At 43.0% G+C, this 20,378-nt stretch overlaps 1 protein-coding gene across 2 annotated transcripts in view; it reads right to left on the bottom strand.

Annotated features, from left to right (window-relative positions):
* Positions 1 to 2,774: 2,774 nt before the first annotated feature.
* LOC108428927 (neuronal tyrosine-phosphorylated phosphoinositide-3-kinase adapter 1) overlaps positions 2,775 to 20,378 on the bottom strand; it is a 57,390-nt gene continuing 39,786 nt past the window's right edge. For both annotated transcript variants that reach the window (XM_017700316.2, XM_037533338.1), the window contains exons 3-9: positions 16,306 to 16,703; positions 15,725 to 15,986; positions 14,099 to 14,903; positions 12,459 to 13,071; positions 10,284 to 10,517; positions 7,202 to 7,305; positions 2,775 to 3,947 (exon numbers count right to left, since the gene is read on the bottom strand). In XM_017700316.2, coding sequence (XP_017555805.1) covers positions 3,534 to 3,947; positions 7,202 to 7,305; positions 10,284 to 10,517; positions 12,459 to 13,071; positions 14,099 to 14,903; positions 15,725 to 15,986; positions 16,306 to 16,703 — 2,830 coding nt within the window. In that variant the 3' untranslated portion in view covers positions 2,775 to 3,533. The remainder of the gene's footprint in view (positions 3,948 to 7,201; positions 7,306 to 10,283; positions 10,518 to 12,458; positions 13,072 to 14,098; positions 14,904 to 15,724; positions 15,987 to 16,305; positions 16,704 to 20,378) is intronic.

Raw genomic sequence — 20,378 nt, 5'->3', positions numbered from 1 at the left:
GTATTATATCTCATGGGCACGTTATTAGTATATATATATATGAACACTCTTGTAATAGGTATCTCTTTTGTGCATTAGACTATTTAAGTGGTAGGTCTTTAAAGGGATTTTTTTATTTCTGCGTAATTCAGTGGTTGATATGTAAAAATAATCAATCAGAGTGGTTTGATGTGAAATGCTACGTTCTAGAGAAACTTACTACCTTACAGTGGTGGTTATAGAAACCAGGATGTCATCAATCAAAATTTAGCCATTTTATTTGCTATCCAAAACAGAAACCAGCCATTAGGGTGTACTTTGTGTACTTCTGGTGCCGGTCCCAAGCCTGGATAAATGGTGAGGGTTGCATCAGGAAGGGCATCCGGCATCAAACTTGTGCCAAAACTATCATGCGGATCATAAATTTGATTGCTATACCGGATCGGTCGAGGCCCAGTTTAACAATGACCGCCTCCGGTGCTGTTGACCAGCAGGGTGCCGGTGGAAATTGGACTACTGTAGGTCGAAGACCATCAAAGAGGAGAGGAGGAAGGCAGGTTAGAAGGCAGCGAGAGAGAAGGAAAGGCATGAGTGTGGAGGTTAGAGTAGGGACTCTACATAGGGACAATGACTGGTAAAGGCAGAGAGCTTGCAGACATGATGGAGAGAAGGAAGGTAGATATTCTGTGTGTTCAGGAGACCAGATGGAAAGGAAGCAAGGCCAGGAACATTGGAGGTGGATTCAAACTGTTCTATCATGGTGTAGAGAGGAAGAGAAATGGAGTAGGGATAATCCTAAAGGAACAGCTTGTGAAAAGTGTTCTGGATGTAAAGAGAGTGTCAGACAGGATCATGAGCCTGAAGTTGGAGGTTGATGGTGTGATTTTGAATGTGGTTAGTTCATATGCACCACAGGTTGGTTGTCAGTTAGAGGAGAAAGAGGAATTTTGGAGTAAGATGGATGAAGTGGTAGATGGTGTCCCTAGAGAGGAGAGATTAGTGATGGTTGTAGATTTTGCAAAGAGAATGGAAATGGCTGTGGTGAACACATATTTTCAGAAGAGGGAAGAACACAGGGTGACATACAAGAGTGGAGGGAGGTGCACACAGGTGGATTATATCCTTAGCAGGAGATGCCACCTAAAGAAGATTGGAGATTGTAAAGTGGTACCAGGGGAAAGTGTAGCAAGGCAGCATAGGGTGGTTGTCTGTAGAATGAGATTAGAAACAAAGAAGAGGAAGAGAGTGAAGACAGAGCCAAAGATTAGATGGTGGAAGCTGAAGGAGGAGGATGGTTGCAGGCAGTTCAGGGAAAAATTGAAACAGGCCCTTGGAGGCAGTGAGGAGCTACCTGAGGACTGGGAAACTACAGCTAAGGTGGTGAAAGAAACTGGCAAAAATGTGTTGGGTGTTTCGTCTGGTCAGAGGAAAGAAGACAAGGAAAGTTGGTGGTGGAATGAGGAAGTCCAGGAGAGTATAGAAGAAGAAGGCAGCTAAGAAAAAGTGGGATAACCAGAGAGATGAAGGAAGTAGGCAGGAGTACTGTGAGGCTAGCTGCATAGTGAAAAGAATGGTGGCAAAGACAAAGGCTCAGGCCTGATGAGTGGAGAAGCAGTGTACTGGTCCCCATTTTTAAGAACAAGGGTGATGTGCAGAGCTGCAGTAACTACAGAGGTATAAAGTTGATGAGCCACACCATGAAGGTATGGGAAAGAGTTGTTGAAGCAAGGCTAAGGCGAGAGGTCCAGATCAGTGAGCAGCAGTTTGGTTTCATGCCCAGAAAGAGTACCACAGGTGCAATTTTTGCACTGTGTTCGTAGAGAATTACAGAGAAGGTCAGAAGGAGCTACATTGTGTCTTTGTGGATCTAGAGAAGGCATATGATAGGGTGCCAAGACAGGAACTGTGGTACTGTATGAGGAAGTCAGGTGTAGCTGAAAAGTATGTTAGGGTGGTGCAGGACATGTATGAGGATAGTGAGACAGTGGTGAGGTGTGCAGTTGGAGTGACAAATGGATTCAAGGTGAAGGTAGGGTTACATCAGGGATCAGCTTTGAGCCCCTTCTTGTTTGCAATGGTGATGGACAGGTTGACAGATGAGGTCAGGCAGGAGGCTCCATGGACCATGATGTTTGCAGATGACATTGTAATCTGTGGTGAGAGTAGAGAGCAGGTGGGAGAGAATCTGGAGAGGTAGAGGTTTGCAATCGAGAGGAGAGGAATGAAGGTCAGTAGAGACAAGATGGAATACATGTGTGTGAATGAGAGGGAGGCAGGTGGAAAAGTGAAGATGCAAGGAGTAGAGGTCGTAAAGGTGGATGACTTCAAATATCTTGGGTCAACCATCCAGAGCAATGGACCGTGTAGAAAAGAGGTGAAGAAGAGGGTGCAGGCAGGATGGAGTGGGTGGAGACGGGTGTCAGGGCTGATGTGTGACAGAAGGATAGCAGCAAGAGTGAAAGGGAAGGTTTACAAAATGATGCTATGATGTATGGTTTGGAGACTGTGGCTCTGTCTAAAAGACAGGAGGCTGAGCTGGATTTGGTAGCAATGAAGATGCTGAGATTTTCGTTGGGAGTGACAAGGCTGGACAAGCTTAGAAATGAGCAGATCAGAGGGACAATGAAGGTGGAGCAGTTGGAGATAAAGCCAGAGAGGCCAGGTTGAGATGGTTTGGACATGTGTTGAGGAGGAATAGTGGATATATTGGGCAAAGAATGTTGGAGATGGAGCTGCCGGGTAGAAGGAGAAGAGGTAGACCTCAGAGAAGGTTTATGGATGTAGTGAAGGTGGACATGGAGATGGTTGGTGTGAAAGTAGAGGAGGCAGTGGATATGGCAAGATGGAGGCAGATGATCCGCTGTGGCGACCCCTAAAGGGAGCAGCCGAAAGAAGAAGAAGATTTACTATCCAAAACAGCCAGTGAACCTACTTTCTCCTGAAAGGATAGATATTACGGTGATGATGGCAAAATAATGATAAAGCTGAAAAAATAAGTGCTCTATTTTGCCTCACAACACTCTACAAGTTCCTTTCCGCCATGAACGGCTTTTAAAAAATTCATTTTAGACCAAAACTTCATCATAAAACAATGTCTCAGGGGTCTCAGGGGTCAGGTGTATTTATAGCCATTTCATTTAACAACTTTCTTTGACGGAGCTTTTAGAGACATTAAACTCTTCAGACATCTGGTACCACCATGGACAAATTTCACTCTGTAAGTTTCTCTAGAACAGAGTATTTTACACCAAATCAATCTGAATGCATTTGCTTATCTTAACCTAATTGTGGAGATTTCCAAATTCGCAGAATTTCCCTTTAAGAATGGTGCTTTAAAAATAAGGAAAACAAATGATCTGGTTACATTGCAGTTGCCACATATGAGATATGTTTCCAGTTTTTGAAAGAATCAGATCTGTGTTTAGGCAAAAAACATCAGATTTGTGTCACTTGTAATGTGAATGTAGCCTACTGATCTCCCTCACAGACACGCAATGTCCCTATGGCATCCTGCACTCTTCCCTTCCTCCGTGCCACCCTCCTCTCTCTCTCTGTCAGATGGCCGTGTCCCACACCACGGCCTGCGGTCTTTGGCAGGGCGGAGTGCCCGTCTTTCGCGGTTCAGGTGTTTTCCTCCAGCTGGGGAGGATGGGCATGCTGTCCTGTTTACACAGGCTCTTATCAGGCCGCCGGTGGGCTTTAATTTCCTTGCACAAGCACCGCTTCCTCTCTATCACCTCCAGCAGTTTGCCATCGCGCTGGGCCGGCACACCGGGACCGCTGCCCCCGGTGGCTGGAGGCTGTGCCTGCGCTGCAAGCTGGGCCAGCTGCTGGAATTGCAGCTGCAGGTGGTGCTGCTGGAGCTGCTGCAGGTGGAACTGAGCCTGAGCCTGAGCCTGCTGCTGCTGTGTCTGCATCTGAGGACGGGCCAGGGAGGGACTGCAGGGAGCCTGAGAGAGCGCATGAAGCTGGAGAGAGAAAGAAAGAGAGAAGGACAAGTTATAGCTAAAAAATGTACACAATAAAGAGAAGAAGGTTCTTGAAAATTGACACTTAAAGTGATAGTTTGGTGAAAAATCTAATTAACAGAAACTCTCCTTTAAACCAAATGTAGTCGATCAGCCAAGATATTAAGGATGTACCGATTCACAAATGTGATACTATACAGCATGTCTAAAGTCGCTAAAGTTTTCAAAACAGCAAAATATAAGGAGTGGCTAAAGAAGGTGCTTCACAATAATCTGTTACAGTTCCATTTACAATTTATTATTTAATATTATTTAACAAATTATTAGAGCACTGAACATTATACAAGTACTTCTGAAACAAACACTGTGCCTTATAGTGTCCCAATGAAGAACACAATGCAGAGTAATGATAAAGCAAAGCAATATGATACAATGCTACACAATAATTTGAGACACAATATGTTGTACTGTTATATCTCTACAAGCCATGTTTGGAGCCTTAAATTTGCTTTTTAGATTTGCAGTGGAGCTGCGAGGCTAAAGTAGCTAACAGGTAATGGAAGATTATACCTCACCAATAAGCACTGCATGCCAAAATGATCACACACTAGCTTCAAACTCTGTCCAACAGACTATGTGGTTTCTGACACTCTATGATGGATAGAATTCATGTATTTATGTATGGACTAATGTATTTTTATTTATTAGGGCTGTCAATTAATTATAATTCAATGCAGGATTTTGTGTAGTCAATTGCAATTAGTGGCCTTTATCTTATTCGCTAAAATGTTACTCTAAAAAGTGCATTTTGTTGTGGCTACATGAGTGGAAAAATAACCTACATCTGAATGTATGCCTGGCTCTGCCCACTTGCACACCTTCAAGTGATCCTTGACTCATTATGTCCTTTTTATAGACCCCTTTGTTGGTGTTGTGTCTGCAAAGTCTCAGTGTTATTATTCCTTTTATTTATTATTATTATTTTATTTATTAGTCCTAAGTCTTTTTCTTTGTACTGTTTCTCTGTTTTGACCCTCGCTTTGTCTCCTGGTTCCCCCTAATAAAGCCTCTTCATATTTGCAACCTGCCTCAGCCCCCACGTTACAGCCATGTAAGTGACTTGAATAGCTCAACATGTTTTGAGGCTAATTTGAAAGATGAAAACACGATTTTTCTGTGACCTTTGGATGTTTGCTTTCAGTTTCATGGCACTGAAACATAAAACTTAAAACTTTAAAGACCTGCAAAAAGCACAGAACACACAGAAGAGACTGTTGCTGTTTCCTGTACAGCCAGCAGATGGTATTATTGCACAGCTACCCCCTCCCAACCCCTCCTGCTGCAAGAGGGAAGGTCAAATCAGCACACAGAGTCCGTCACTGCAGCACACACATACACACACACACGCGCGCACATACACGCACACACCACACACACACACACATACACACACACATACACACACACACGCGCGCACATACACGCACACACCACACACACACACACATACACACACACATACACACGCGCACATACACACACACACGTGCGCACATACACGCACACACCACACACACACGCACACACCACACACACACGCGCGCGCACATACACTCACACACCACACGCGCACACACACACAAACGCGCACATACACGCACATACCACACACACACACACACACACACACACACACACACACACACACACACACACACTGACTGCATCAGCATTTGAGTTTCTGCCAAGAGACGGCGGCACATGAAAAGCAGACAAGAGAGCAGAACTGTAGCAAAGCAGCTCAAACACCAGGCAGAGCTACTGTACCACTACACTCACATTCACATACATCAGACTGACTGAACCACACAGATATCAGAGAGAGAGAGAGAGAGAGAGGGAGGGAGAGAGAGAGAGAGAGAGAGGAAGGGAGCGGAAGACAGAGAGTTTGCAACTCAGGTCTGTTTAATCATCTGTAACAGTCACTACAACCCTTTTCTCTTCTGCTTCTACTTTCTGCCACTTTCTCTCTCCCTCTTTTCCTTCTCTCTCTCTCTCTCTCTCTCTCTCTTTTTCTCCCTTTCTCTTTTTTCTCCCTCCTCCTCCTCTCTCTCTCTCTCTCTCTCTCTCTCCTCAATCTCTCTCTCTCTTCTCTTTCTCCCTTTCTCTTCCTTCTTTCCTTCCCTCCCTCTCTTCTTCCCTCCCTTTCACTGCAGCCTCTGTCTCACTCTCCGTCTCTGTATGCCTCTCTCGTTCTGTTTGGACTCGGTGACCCCGCAGCTGCACGTGCACACACTCTCGCGCGGCTCATCTCCTCTGCAGCCGCGTTTGGGTGGGGACGCTGGAGGCTCAGGCCCTTTACCAGCCAATACCATCGCCTCCTGCATTTAACTCCCATTACCCTCATTACACATACTGATGCCACATACCATAAATGCCAGCCGTAATCACACATGCATCGTTAGCAGCGTCTCCGACAGAATAATCCAATTAAAGCAGCACAGCTTAATCACATCAAATACTGCAGAGGGGCTAGTACATTCAAATCACATACATCAGCTCATTTTACTTATTATCCCTGCCTGGGTAATATACCATTTACTGGACGATACCTGCTTATTAGTTTAACCGGACATTTTATTGGAATGTGCTAATTTGCACAAGAAGCATGATTCAGTTTGTTTTTGGCATTTCAAATTATTTAGCTGGATACTCTTATTCATATAAGTAAATGTTAGCAACACTAACAGTGCCAGTAAGACTCACGGCATTTTCCACATTACAGCACAATAGGGTTACAAATCCAAACATAAATCTCACCACATCATTGTGGTCATCTGACTCTGGTTGCGTTTGACCCATGAATGTGTTGCATCATTACTAGCTCCACCCATGTTTCAGTTCGTTTAGTACCCCAATGCAAAGACTAAATCCAATAGAAAAGATGACAAAATGCGTGATCATGGATTTGTAGCCACAGTTTACTCCACTGCCTGGTGGAAAATGCCATGACAGTAGCAGAAACAGAGTTATTAACTGTAATAAGAACAGAAAAAGGCCACCGCAAATAGTGAGTTTGTAAAGTGTTGTTAAGGAATTTGGAACAAATCTATACAAGAAGAGTTAAATGAACTTGAGCTTGATGTTTATCAGCGCTCTCACTGTGACACTTTGTGCATAGTGGTGCAGCACTACATGGTATGTGACACTGGTGTGTAGTGGCCTTTAGAGCAACCAGTAACAGTAACAGTTACCTGACTGAGAGCCTCTCTGGCCGGCAGGCTGCTCTGTCTCTGAACGTCTCCTCCAGCCTGCTTCACTCCTGATGTGGAGGACGATCTACCCAATCGGCCCAGCTCTGCACGTTGTAAACACACACACACACACACACACACACACACACACACACACACACACACACACACACACACACACACACACACACTTCAGTTTATTCTAAACTATAGTGTCAAGGAATGAATGAACATCCTTTAAGTTCTGTGCCCCAGGTTCAGTGGAACCATGTAATGCATTAATAACCTTACACTTTGCATAATGAGCTATAAAAACACCTTCTCTTTAGTGGAATTTGCATGGTGTCTGCATCAACTCACAGTTCCCTGGTCTGCTTTCTAAGACCAGTTTTCTTGCCCAAGGGAGAAAATAACACATTTATTCAAGTCTAATTCTGTTCTTTACACACATTTTTAAGACCAGCAAAGCTGTGAGGCAAGTACTCCAGCCCTTAGCTATTTTTCATTCACCATATTGAAAATGTACTAGAACACACAAAAGGATGAGATTTTTTTAGTTACCCCTTAAATTACTGGCCTCATTGCTCAGTTATTAATATAAGCCTTATTACCCAGCAACTACTACAAATGTGAGTTTGTAGATAGGAGGAGGTTTTGTAAGGTTATATTGGGGATTAATGAAAATGTTCTTCGCTCAGCAAAGCCCAAATTAAACACTACCAAATGATTTTTTCATCATGCAGTAAAATCTCCTGTGTTAGTACATAACTGAAGGTCTATTATATGGAAATCACTGCGTTATTAGTTATAATAATGTACAATAAGCACTTTCTTTAGAAGGTGTTACACAAATAACTAAGTGTGAAAAAGTGACAAGGTGATTTATTTTATTCCACTTTGTTACTTAAGAGTTGGTAAGAGTTTAATGGGTTGCTCATACTTTAACATGTGCTCCATACTCTAAAGTGCTGTTCAGGCAGTTTTCACAGCTAGTTTGTCTTCGAACCAGAGTTTGGGTTTTTGTGATACTGTATCTTTTTCATGTGGTTTCACACGGCAACGGATCAAGTGCACCAAATAATACACGTAGGTGTTTGTCTGTTGGTTCAGAAACCTGACAAGAATACAAGCACTCTTACTCTCAGTGGACACAATGAGCAGAGACATTTAATGTCTATGTCAGGGGTCGGCAATCCAAATGTTAAGAAGAAACATTTTGTCCTTTCATAAAAAATAAAACCACCTTGGGAGCCACGACATTTTATGCCTATTGTACCGTCTTGGCTGTAAACATGTCTCAGTAGGACTAGTGTAGGCTAAAAATCTAATATAAATGAAATTGCAGACTCACTTTGCTCTAAGCTTTAGCGCCGCTATAGCCACTTTTCTTGCATCTCCAGCAGAAAACTTTCTTGTAAAATGTCTCTGAATGTTTGACGTTTTATGAGGCTGAAGTCAGCTTCTGATTTGCCAGCTACTTGTTAGAGTTTTCCTGTACCACCTTAAATGGTGCTTGAAGCACCAGAGCTGCTGCACTATTTAAGGTGGAATGAAAAAATCTGAACAAGAAGCTGGCAAATGACAAACGGTGGTCAGTTTCTCATTGCAGATTAAACGTATCAGTAAACCAGCTGAGTGCTGTAAGTGCAAATAAGTCCATTCATCTTCAAATGATTGATATTCATCTAAAATCTAATTCTCCTGCGAAGCCGCAACAGGGCAGTAAAAGAGCCGCATGTTGCCGACCCCTGGATAAGTGAAGTCAATGCAATAATAATAAACCTCACTTGATATCCGCTTCTTTTTGATTGGTTAAATTCAAACTGACAATCCAATCAGGCTGCTGACACCTGGACAAAAACTATGTTTCATGATCTGAGTGCCAAAGTCAAAAGCATGTCATCGCCATATGTGCTGCAGGTATGATTTCAGCGTCTGTGAAGGGTCAAATGTTAAAACAGGCAGATTATGCAAATGAACAATGATGACATCCTACTAGAAGAGAAAAGCACGCCCTGATGTAAAATCCCTGTAAAAATGTTAACTGTATTAATACAGTCTGAACCAGGGCTCATTTGGAAGTGAAGCGAGATCTGAATTTTTTGGCAGTCAACGGTCCTATAACTGCACAAAGCATTAGTGACTCATTAAACTCTTATAAGCTCAAATGCAATAAGCTCCAGATGTCACTCGACACATCCTTGAACCTAAAGGCATCAATCAGTGCTGACATTTATAGACTAACAAGATGTGAATTTAGGTGATTTCTTCATTCTCAATAATATGCATAGAGATGTCTTAACTTTCTTTACTGTACGTTATTACAGCTAACAGAGCTCCAGTTTTGTAGTAATACAGATCATTAATTATAAAGATTAATGCATAGTGAATGGACTATTTAGAAATGTCTAATTTGGGATTCACTGAACAAAGAACAAGACCTTAATAAACCCCAATGTGTGCTCCCTAAAGAGCCCATATCATGTAGAACTTAATGTTCCTCACTTTCTTGAAATAAAGAGTTTGATGTAAAATGTAAACATTGTTAATGTGTCAAAATGTACCAGTCCATACAGTCCAGGTACTGAAATAAAGCTGCCAAAACAGCCCATCTGAATTCATTGCTTCTGTGATGTCACGAAAACCAACACATTTACACGCATCCATCTATTCAACCTACAGCAATTTGGCTTTGCCAATGGATGCTGAAATTAACAGGAGTGTCTCAGTTCTGAGTGAGAGACCATACAGTGCAGCCAATCAGAACAAAGCTTATTCACATATGCCAGTCTTAAAGGCACAGCAACAAAAAAGCCAGTTTAAGGATAAAGAGAGATGGGAAAATGGTCCTGTAAAATGAATTAGGACTGTTTCTGATACACAAAACCAATGACATAAATGAAAAATAAGAAAAGATAAATAAATAAATAAAAAAACATAAGACAAATGTAGGATATGGGACTTTTAAAATGGAGTGCTACCAATGAAGTGCTCTGAAGATCATTATTAGAACAGGGCTATGTGGAGATTTCATGTGTTGAAGGGGAAGTGCAGGCGGATGCGGCTGGTAAAGTGAGCTCACCTCCGTTTCGGCAGGCGGGGAAGGTTTGGCAGGGCAGGGGCAGTCCTGCTCGGGGCAGGGCCCTGAACCCTGGGGGTCCGTCTGCCCCTGCCAGGCTCTCGCTGTGCCCGATTCTGCTTGATGCCCGCACGGGTATCCCAGAGTGCCCTGTGCCCCGGACTCCACCCCCAATGTCATCTCTGTCTCTTCTCAACAGAGCGTCAGTGCTGCCGTTCCACACACGACCGTCCTCCTCTACAGAGAGAGAGAGAGAGATAGAGAGAGAGAGAGAGAGATACAGAGAGAGAGAGATACAGAGAGAGAGAGAGATACAGAGAGAGAGAGAGATACAGAGAGAGAGAGATACAGAGAGAGAGAGAGAGATACAGAGAGAGAGAGAGAGATACAGAGAGAGAGAGATACAGAGAGAGAGAGAGAGAGAGAGAGAGAGAGATACAGAGAGAGAGAGATACAGAGAGAGAGAGAGATACAGAGAGAGAGAGAGAGAGAGAGAGAGAGAGATACAGAGAGAGAGAGATACAGAGAGAGAGAGAGAGAGAGAGAGAGAGAGAGATACAGAGAGAGAGAGATACAGAGAGAGAGAGAGAGATACAGAGAGAGAGAGAGAGAGAGAGAGAGAAACAGAATGTTCTTGATTAAGAGGTTGTTTCCAAAAAACAGACCAAAAATGTCAGGAAAGCAACACTCCACATTGGTTTAACCTTAGAAATACGGCAATCGTGTTGTTTTGCTGCGCTACTTAAACATAATTATATTTAATCACAATAATTACACAGTAATAGACATTTGTTTTTGTTTCGGATTTATATTTTTCATTAAGCTGTTTGATTTTTCACTTGCGATTTTTCTCTTTGTTTCATTGTCAAACTGACAAACAAGGATTACAGAGCTGCATGTTTCAGCCCTTCAGCGTTAACAAACCTGACTCAACTCATCAGTTCATTATCGAGGACTTCATTAGCAGAGTCAGGTGTGCGTTCAGTCTGGGGAAGTCCTAAAGCACTTGCTGTTGCTACGGCTCTCTGCCACTGCAGTTTTGCATCCCTGCTGTATTTCAGAAGGACGGAAACAGTTTGTAGCCCTATAAGAGTGGCGAGGGGCTGAATTCCTGTATAGTTTGGTGATTCTCCTGCTCAAACACACCTACTTCGATTTGATAGTTAGGTTTAAACAGGTTTAGCTGGTGTGTTAGCACAGGAAATTCATCAATCTGTGCAAGGGAAATCAATAAATTGGGACACAATTAGCAAAAAAATCACCACTTTGATTATTTAACGCTACAGTTATTTGATAGCTACATTTTCAACATATCTAGGACAATTTCCATTTCTGCCAGAGGGGCTACAAACCCATTAGGCCACACCAAAGGAACAAAAAAGTCATTGAAAACACATTAATGCTAATGCCATATTTCACTTCAGTGCTCATGGTTGCTCCTGTAGTTTGTTCTGTTAGTACCCAAAGATCAGACCAGAACCTGAAGCAGAACCTTAAACTCCACACATACAGAGCGCTGCTGTAGAGCCTCGATCAGGTCTTTAGAGCTCCTGTGAGAGTTACTTTTTTTTTCATTCCAGAATGGACTAACAGCCAGTGTCTGTGTCTTTAGGTCACCTTGTCTGCACTGTAAAAAATGATTCAGCATTTCAAGGTAAAAAAAAGTCTGTTAACTTACTATCAGAAGCTGAATGAATTTAAACTTACTTTTTAACTGAACCATTTTTACAGTGTAAAAAAAATGATGACTTTTATGTTCAGAGTCAAAATCAAAAGCACATCTGACTTATTATTTCCGCAGTTTTCATCACTAAAAAACGACTGTGTAAAACATCTTCATGAAGGCTAAACATTAAACTAAAATTAAGAATGAAAAATACGACTTCTTGTTTTCCCTGCGTATTAAAGTGCTTACACTGCAGCTCAGAGGGATGAATGTGTAATGTCTATTGGACACTACACAACATTCAAAATCTTAGAAGTGCTTGACACCACACCTGGTTCCCTGTAACTACGAGTGATTACAGGTGAGGCTCAAACACTACACAGTCTTTTACCTGGATAGATCCGCGACAATGAGCAGCTCATGACAAAATCCCACTGTCTTATGGAAATAAATAAATGCCAAAAGATCTGAGACTAACAAACATATGAATACAGATCTCTCATATCTCTTACTCTCTGATTCTCTGCTGCTGTGGCTGAAGGACAGTTTCCTGTGCATGGGCCAGTAGGCCTGCTCATCGATGCTCAGACTGCTGTCCCACGGCAGAAACCCTGCCTTGACTTGCTGATGGGCCTGTGTGGCTGCAGCTACGCCCTTGGCCCCGCCATCTGGCTGCTGCAGAGTGGGAAGCTGCGGACCACCACGCAGGCTGTCATAGGCTGGGGGCCGCCGGAAGCCCACAGAGGGGTAGGTCCAGAGCAGGGGGCTGTCAGACGGTGGTGGCTTGTAGGCGGGTAGGTGAGGGGTGTGGGAGCGCTGCAGGTGGGGCCGAGAATGCGGCCTCTGGGAGCAGGAAGAGGTGGATGGCGTTACCGATGATGAGGAGGACGATGCTGCAAGAGGAAGGCTGGGGGTTGGCGTGGTGCTAGTGCCGGTATGGGACGTGTGTGTGGCTGAATCAGCCTGGATGGACTCCGGTGTGTCCCTGTCTCTGTCTCTGTCCCTCTCCCGGTCCCTCTCTCTCTCCAATTTGTCTGACTTGAGCAGGAAACTGACAGACTTGCCCTCCTTGGCCTGCGTCTGGGTCTGAGCTGAGGACTGTGAGGGGCCTCCTTCTCGGTAGGCCTGCGCAATACAGACAAAACATTGTAGTCTCACATACTACAACTGTGATATACCTTACAATATGATAATATGACAACGTATTGGTGAACCCTTGACTTGACACTATTAAAGATGCATTATTTTGACTGAATACGAATCACATGGACATCTTGATTCATTAAAGAGCAACACCAATGCAAGTGCAGATACAAGTGGCTAAGAGTAAAGAAGACATTTAAAGGTATCCCTTTACTGTTGGGCAGTGTTCCTAAGGCTGACACCTACATAAGCCTTTAATGACAAATAACATATAGTTATATGAACACTTATAAAGGCTTATTCCAACAAGTATCAGTTGTCATAGTACTCTCTTCACACCTTTATAATGACTGTGCCTGGAATAAAGCTTTAAAAATGTTAATGTACGTTTATGTCAGTAATCATCAAAGGTTTATGTAGGTGTCATGTAGCATTATACAGTACAGTGTCATGCTGTGACGTTGGCACAAACTCAGGGAACAGTTCCGAATATTTTTCTTAGCTAACTTGCTGGTTAGGTAGCAGTTTTGTTCGTCTAGCTAATCTTGCAGCTAGCTAGGTTAGATAGCCACAAGACTGTTATCTGTTATCTCTACCATGCTATCGGTAACTTAATGTTAGTGCTAGTCTTGCTAAAGTTGTGGTTATTCAGACTTAAACGGATGACTTAAACAGCCATCATATTTAAATTACATCACGTAACATTAATTAACTTGCTGATTAAGTGCAAAAGTATGTTAGTTATGTGGCTAGCTACTTAGCACATTATCTGTTAGGTATCTAGTTATCTAGCTACTGTTATGTTATTCGTACGGTCTTTCCATGACCCACCCATGATTACATCTTGACAACCAGAACCCTGAAGGAGAGTGGAGAAAGGACACGTAACAACACATGTGATTTGTTAAACTGAGTGATCTGTTATTGTGCTCATGTTCTTGTCATATCAGCATCACAAAGGTCAAATATTGTGATAATGTTTTACAAACAACATATCATGCAAACGTACTTCTCTTGCTTTTGATGACTCTTTCTCAGGTTTCCGGTAGTGATGGTAGTGCGACGGCCGGTGATGAGGGTGGTGGTGGTGATGATGATGCGAGTAGGGCGAGGAAGATTTGGAGGACGGAGGCAGAGGAGTGGAGTGGCTCCTTGCTCTAAGGCCCGGCGCTGGACCTAACTGACCGTCTTTCCTGTCCTTCTCTCTCTCCTTTTCACCTCCGGATGTGTCCTTGGAGCTGGAGCTGGACGTGCTAGTAGTTGGAGGCAGGCTTGATGGTGCCTGACCACTGGAGCTCCCCGATTTGGCTGAACTGCTCTTGTGCTGCGCTGAAATGCCACTAGAGGCAGCAGCGGGCTGAGGGAAGGCCAGCAGAGGTGGTTTGTGCTGCAGCAGATTTGGGAACGGTGCCGGGATCTTGCTGGTGCTGCCAATCTCCGATTCGGACTTGGTGCCGGGTAGGAGGAATGGGGTGGGGGCGCGGGGCGGGTGGGGTGAGGCAGAAAGGGGCTGTGGGGGCACAGGCGTGGAGGAGGCAGAAGAGGAGGAAGGGAGAGGGGAAGAGTGAGAGATGGAGACAGCAGCTTTGGGTTTGGAATGGGAAGAAGAGCAGGAGGGAGAGGAGGACGAGGGGCGAGGGAGGGAAGAAGATGCTGAAGAAGAGCTAATGGAGGAAGAGTGGTAGGCTTTGGCTGACTTGTGTTTGGGCGGCAGGCGGCGCTGGGCGTCCCGAGCCGAATCCTCAGCCACAGGATACTTCATCTCCTCATAAATGGCCTCGCCTTGATCTGAATCGGAGTCAGGCGTGGTGGCACTGGGTGAGAACATGAAATTTCATGTTATCAGCATTTAATAACAACAACAGCAACAACAACAACAAGAGTAATAGGAAGTTAAAAAGAAAAACTTGACAAAGCCATTGATATGAAATCCCAGGTGGTTTTGACGTGTTACTAGGCTGTTGCTGGACTATCCCAAGTGGTTGCTAGACTGTTGTTATGTTGTCCCAGGTAGTGAATAGGGTTTTGCTAGTGCCTTATGGAATTTAATGTAGATGCTCAGATTTTTTTAGGTTGTTGCTATGGTATTCCAGGTGGTGTCTAATGTGTTACTAGGCCATTGCTGTGGAATCCCAGGTGGTCGCTAAGGCATTGCTAGGCTGCTGCTATGGAATCTGGGGGTTGTTAAGGTGTTACTAGCCTATTGCGATGGAATCCCAGCTGGTCGCTAAGGCATTGCTAGGCTGCTGCTTTGATATTTGGGGTTGTTAAGGTGTTACTAGGCCATTTCTATGGTATTCCTCATACGTATGTGATGTCTATGAGGGGCACCTTTGTAACATCATTTGTGGCAGTTTTTCTCAATATTCCACCATTAATTTAAAAGTAAAAATCATACTTGATTAAATGCTTGGAAACTGCAACCCATGAAAAAGCTACAAAGAAATCGCAGAATAATAAAACAAAGAACAGTAAGCTGTTGACTTCATAATCATTGTTTCAAAGTCCTCTGAATTTACCATTTATGTTTATTTTTACTTATTAAAAAATAGTAAAGTGTGCTTTGTTAATTTATTTAACTAAAATAAATCATCATCATTATTAGTAAACATAATAATAATGATAAAAGCCATACCTGGGCGTAAGCGGGTGTGGGGTTTGTGTACCAGGGGTCTCTCGGGTGAAAACCTGACCCACCATCTCAATGTAGACAGGCTCGTCTTCCCCGCCCTCACCGTGGGGAGACGGCTCTGCGCTCTGGAATGGCAGGGGTGTAGCCGGCGGCGGGACTCGAGGGGGTGGGGGATCAAAGGACAGCTGAGTGCTTGGGCTCCGCTTCGGCTTCTGGGGTGGCACTTTTCTCCCCGGCATCTCACCAGAATCAGACTTCTTCATTGCTAGAGAAATGAAGGGAGAGTTATGGGGCAATGTAAGTTAAGTAATGATAGCTTCTACCCCCAAAATTAGCACACATTACTACATACTGCCTGTTTCCATTACTTGTTAGCTACATAAGCCTCCAAGCTCCAGTGCTAAACTAAAGAAACAAACTTCAGACACCAGACATGCCTCGGCTGATTGACTACATGTGCACTAAGTGAAAAACTGATCAAATTTAATCACTTGCCAAACCGTTTCTTTAATACTGTGATATCATAAAATGATTCAACATGACACATAAAGTACTCCATCCACACACAGTAACAAGCCACTCACCGTTCTTCTTCTCAGAGTGTTTTGGTGGGTTTTGAGGGGGTGGTGGGGGCGGGGCATCCGGAGGGCCGTGACTGCCCCGCGCCGGGTGCTCCAGCTGGGGCGTGGAGCTAAGGCGTGTGCTAGGATGACGTTTGGGTTTGGCAGGGGGGCAGCGGGCTGGGTTAGGGTGCGTCTGTGTGTCTGAGTCAGGATAGTCTCCGTTCTCTAGACTCCCGCCCTCTCCCGTGCCCACGGCATGGCAAGATTGAGAGCGTGGCGCCATAGCGGTGGCGCAGGAGTGAGGGGACAGGTCCTGAGACGCCGGCATGGTCATAAAACCCATCCGGAAATGACGACGGAATGAAGCCAGGTCGCGAACCTTCCCCACTGTCGCTGAGGAAGCATCTTTACAACTGGAACTGAGAGAAAAGAGAGAGAGGGTAAGTAAGAGAAAGATAGACAGAGAAGGAGTAAGAGGGGCTATAGTGTTTGAAAGCAGGTGTAGCCGTGGATGCTGGGTTTAAACCCCCTATGAAATATTTCATGACTTCTAAATGTACGGATGTAAACATGGCACACACACAGCATTTAAGTCACCTATAACATTTAGAGTTGTTTTTCACTGTGGTTGTGCTCAAATGGTGTTTGTAAAAGTAAATGAATTCTTCATTAAACAATCCTGCATATTTAACTCTTTAAGGTCAATTTAAAAAATGAACTATTTCCATCATTTACTCAACTCTTCTACCCTCATAATGTGACATCTCAATGCTGTCGTTTCATTTATTTGATATGTAAAGAACATTATTTAGCAAAGCAAATATTTCAGAGGTTATTTTGTCACAAAAAATCTTTTTAAAAGCAAATGCAGTAATATGAACATACTTCACATTTCTCGTGGGTTTTATTGGCTCTTTTTACTGTGACTGACCTAAATTGTGTTCTGCATTTCTGCAAGCAAACTCAGAAACTATGGCAGCACCTCCAACAATACAGACAGTGTGGAGCTTCTTGCATATAATCATACAAAACACGGTAGCACTCAGAAAACTCCAATTCCACGTCCCAGTCTGCACTGAGATGCTGGGTTTACTGGATTTGACAGACATCAACTGAACCTGTCACTAGTTTTATTTGTATTTTATTGCCTACCAGCTTCTGTCGAAGGAATCAGGATTATCCAATCAGATTTAAGCCTTTTTTGTGAAAGCTTTAGAAAGCTAGCTATTAAAGATGATTTAACATGTTAAATATGTTACCGGCATGAAGGTATTGCAAGGTTGATAGATTCGCTTTCATTGTCAAATTTTTACATACTTGAGCTTGAACAGCAACACCAAATCCAAAACAAAGTGAAGTTTCCACTACCTAAAAACAGCAATATTCAAAATTCAATTATTATTGCTTTGGGTTTAAATAGACAAATAGATAAAAATAGATAACGCAATCCTGGAAAGATCTAAGCTCTACTTTATATATATATATATATATATATATATATATATATATATATATATATATATATATATATATATATAAACCTTTAACTCATCCATGAAGCGAAACACCACATACACACTAGTGAGCACACACACACACACACACACACACTAATGGGCAGTGAGCACCCTTGCCCAAAGCAGTGGGCAGCCCAATTCACGGCACCAGTTGGGAGTTAGGTGTCTTGCTCAAGGACCTTAGTCACATATTGAAAACGTGTCCTATATATATATATATAGACACACACACACACACACACACACACACATATAAATAAAAATATAAATAAATGTGCTTTGCCAGACGGGTTACAGAGTGATTAGTCTGCATTTACTGCAATCTCTCACTCCTCTGAAATGAATTCCTGGCAGCAGCACTCTGTGATGATGATAAAAAAAATGCAATAACTTTAAGAATGATTTAATCATTAATAATTTCTGGCACTCTTTAACATTATTATTATAGAAGGCATCTTTTTTTACATACCACATACAGTCACGCCAATTATGAATGTCATATCAGTGCTGACGGATCTTGGTATCGAGATGATATCAGCAGAAAACACTGGACTGTATACTGAAGGGTAACACTAATAAATAAAGCAATAAATCTCTCCTGAAATATCCCACAGTCGCACTGCATGATGTTGTTAGCTGTGTATTTCTTACTGTGTAGTAATAGAGTGTTTGAGTAGTTTCAGCATGATGTTTTTACAAGCTTAAATGAAGTGTTTCAATTAAAAAAATCTCCTTCTCCTTCCACATTTGGAAAAGGAAATGTAGTATTGTGCGATCTCTAATGCCAATAAAGCATCAAAAAGAGAGAAAATCTAATGATTTGATGCTCTTACTTTAGATCTGCTTGGTCGAGGATAGTGAAGAAATATTGGTAACATTTTATTTGAACTGTTACGTATTATCGACATAAGCATGGCATAAATATTTCACAGGAGATGTCATATTCTGTCATAAACTATTAGCACAGATTTTGTTCAGCGATATAACAGCGTCACATTATTAGTACTAGTAACTGTCATAACATCAAACATGACATCTGTCATCACAGCAGTTACTGGTAGTGGTAACATGGCAGGTTCAAGTGATACTGGTGTTATATATATACAACAATTACTTGATTAGCAACAACAACAATAATAATAATAATAGTAATCATTATTATATAATTATATATTATAATATAGTATTATTATTATTATTATACTGACATTACTGTGTGAAATACTGTAATGTTAAATCACCAGGAAGAAAGAGTTACACACATATTGAGAGAGACAGAGGAGAGAGAGAGAGAGAGAGAGAGAGAGAGCTTCTAAGGTTAGTAGAGCAAAGGGGTTAAGAAAGAGGGGGGTTATTTCTGTAAGCAACAAACAGATTCTATTAAAGACTCCACCGTTTACTTTATCATTTCTCTGCTCTCTCTCTCTCTCTCTCTCTCTCTCTCTCTCTCTCTATCTCTCTCTCTCTCTCTCTCTATCTCTCTCTCTCTCTCTCTCTCAATATGCTCTTTAAATAGATCATAGTCAAAATCATCTCTCCATAGTTACACACTCTCACACACCTCTGCTCATTTCCTGAACTGTAGCATGGTTTCCAGCTGGAGTGTCATACACAACCGCTTCTCCTCCTTTCTCATCATCGATCCCGCTCTCTTTTCTGCCTCATCTACCCATCCACTCCTCCACTCTGTTCCCTTCCCATTTTCTCCTCTACCATCTTCCGTTTGTCATTTTCTTTTCTCCTACTTGGTTTTCTCTTTTTTTTAATCTCTTCTCATCTCCTCTTTTCTTGTCTTCTTTCCTTTTCTCATCTCATCTTCTCTCCCTCTCCAATTGTCTTTCTCTCCTTTTCTATTTTCTTCCTTTTGTCGTCCCCTCTTCTCTTCCCATTCTGAGTGCCTTCATTAGCACAGTAAAATACCACCTCTCTCTCTTTCTCTCTGTCCCTCTCTCTCTCTCTCTCATATGCCTGCGGGCCATGTCTCTCACTCCATCCCTCCTTCCCTCTCCTCCTCTCTTTTCCCTGCACTAAACTATTCCCCTTGCAAACATTCAATCCATCTGTTACCACGGCAACCAGCCCGCCATTTGTTTGTTGTTTGTTGATTTTTTAAAAACACATAATTCCAAGTACACACTGGCTGGCATCAACACACACGGACGAATGTTAGCCGTCTGGCTCGATAGGTGTGGCACAACAGCACACACTGCCAAGGCTAAAGCCTTTCATCAATGGAACAAGCGCACACACATGCACAGACACACGCAGACACACGCGCACACACACACACACACACACACACACACACACACACGCACACACACACACACACACACACACACACAGACTGAGACACACACACACATCCACACAGACACACATGCACCGAGACATGCAGACACACACACGGACTGAGACACACAGACACACACACACACACAGACACACACACAGACTGAGACACACATTCACAGCGACATGCAGGCACACACACACGGACTGAGATACAGACACACACATGGACTGAGACACACACATAGACTGAGACACACGCACACACACATGCAGACACACACA

The sequence above is a fragment of the Pygocentrus nattereri genome, chromosome 23 (assembly GCF_015220715.1).
Source record: "Pygocentrus nattereri isolate fPygNat1 chromosome 23, fPygNat1.pri, whole genome shotgun sequence".
In the NCBI taxonomy this organism is placed as follows: domain Eukaryota; kingdom Metazoa; phylum Chordata; class Actinopteri; order Characiformes; family Serrasalmidae; genus Pygocentrus; species Pygocentrus nattereri.
The sequence above is the reverse complement of the archived record's forward strand: the minus strand, read 5'-3'. Positions and strand labels throughout refer to the sequence as shown.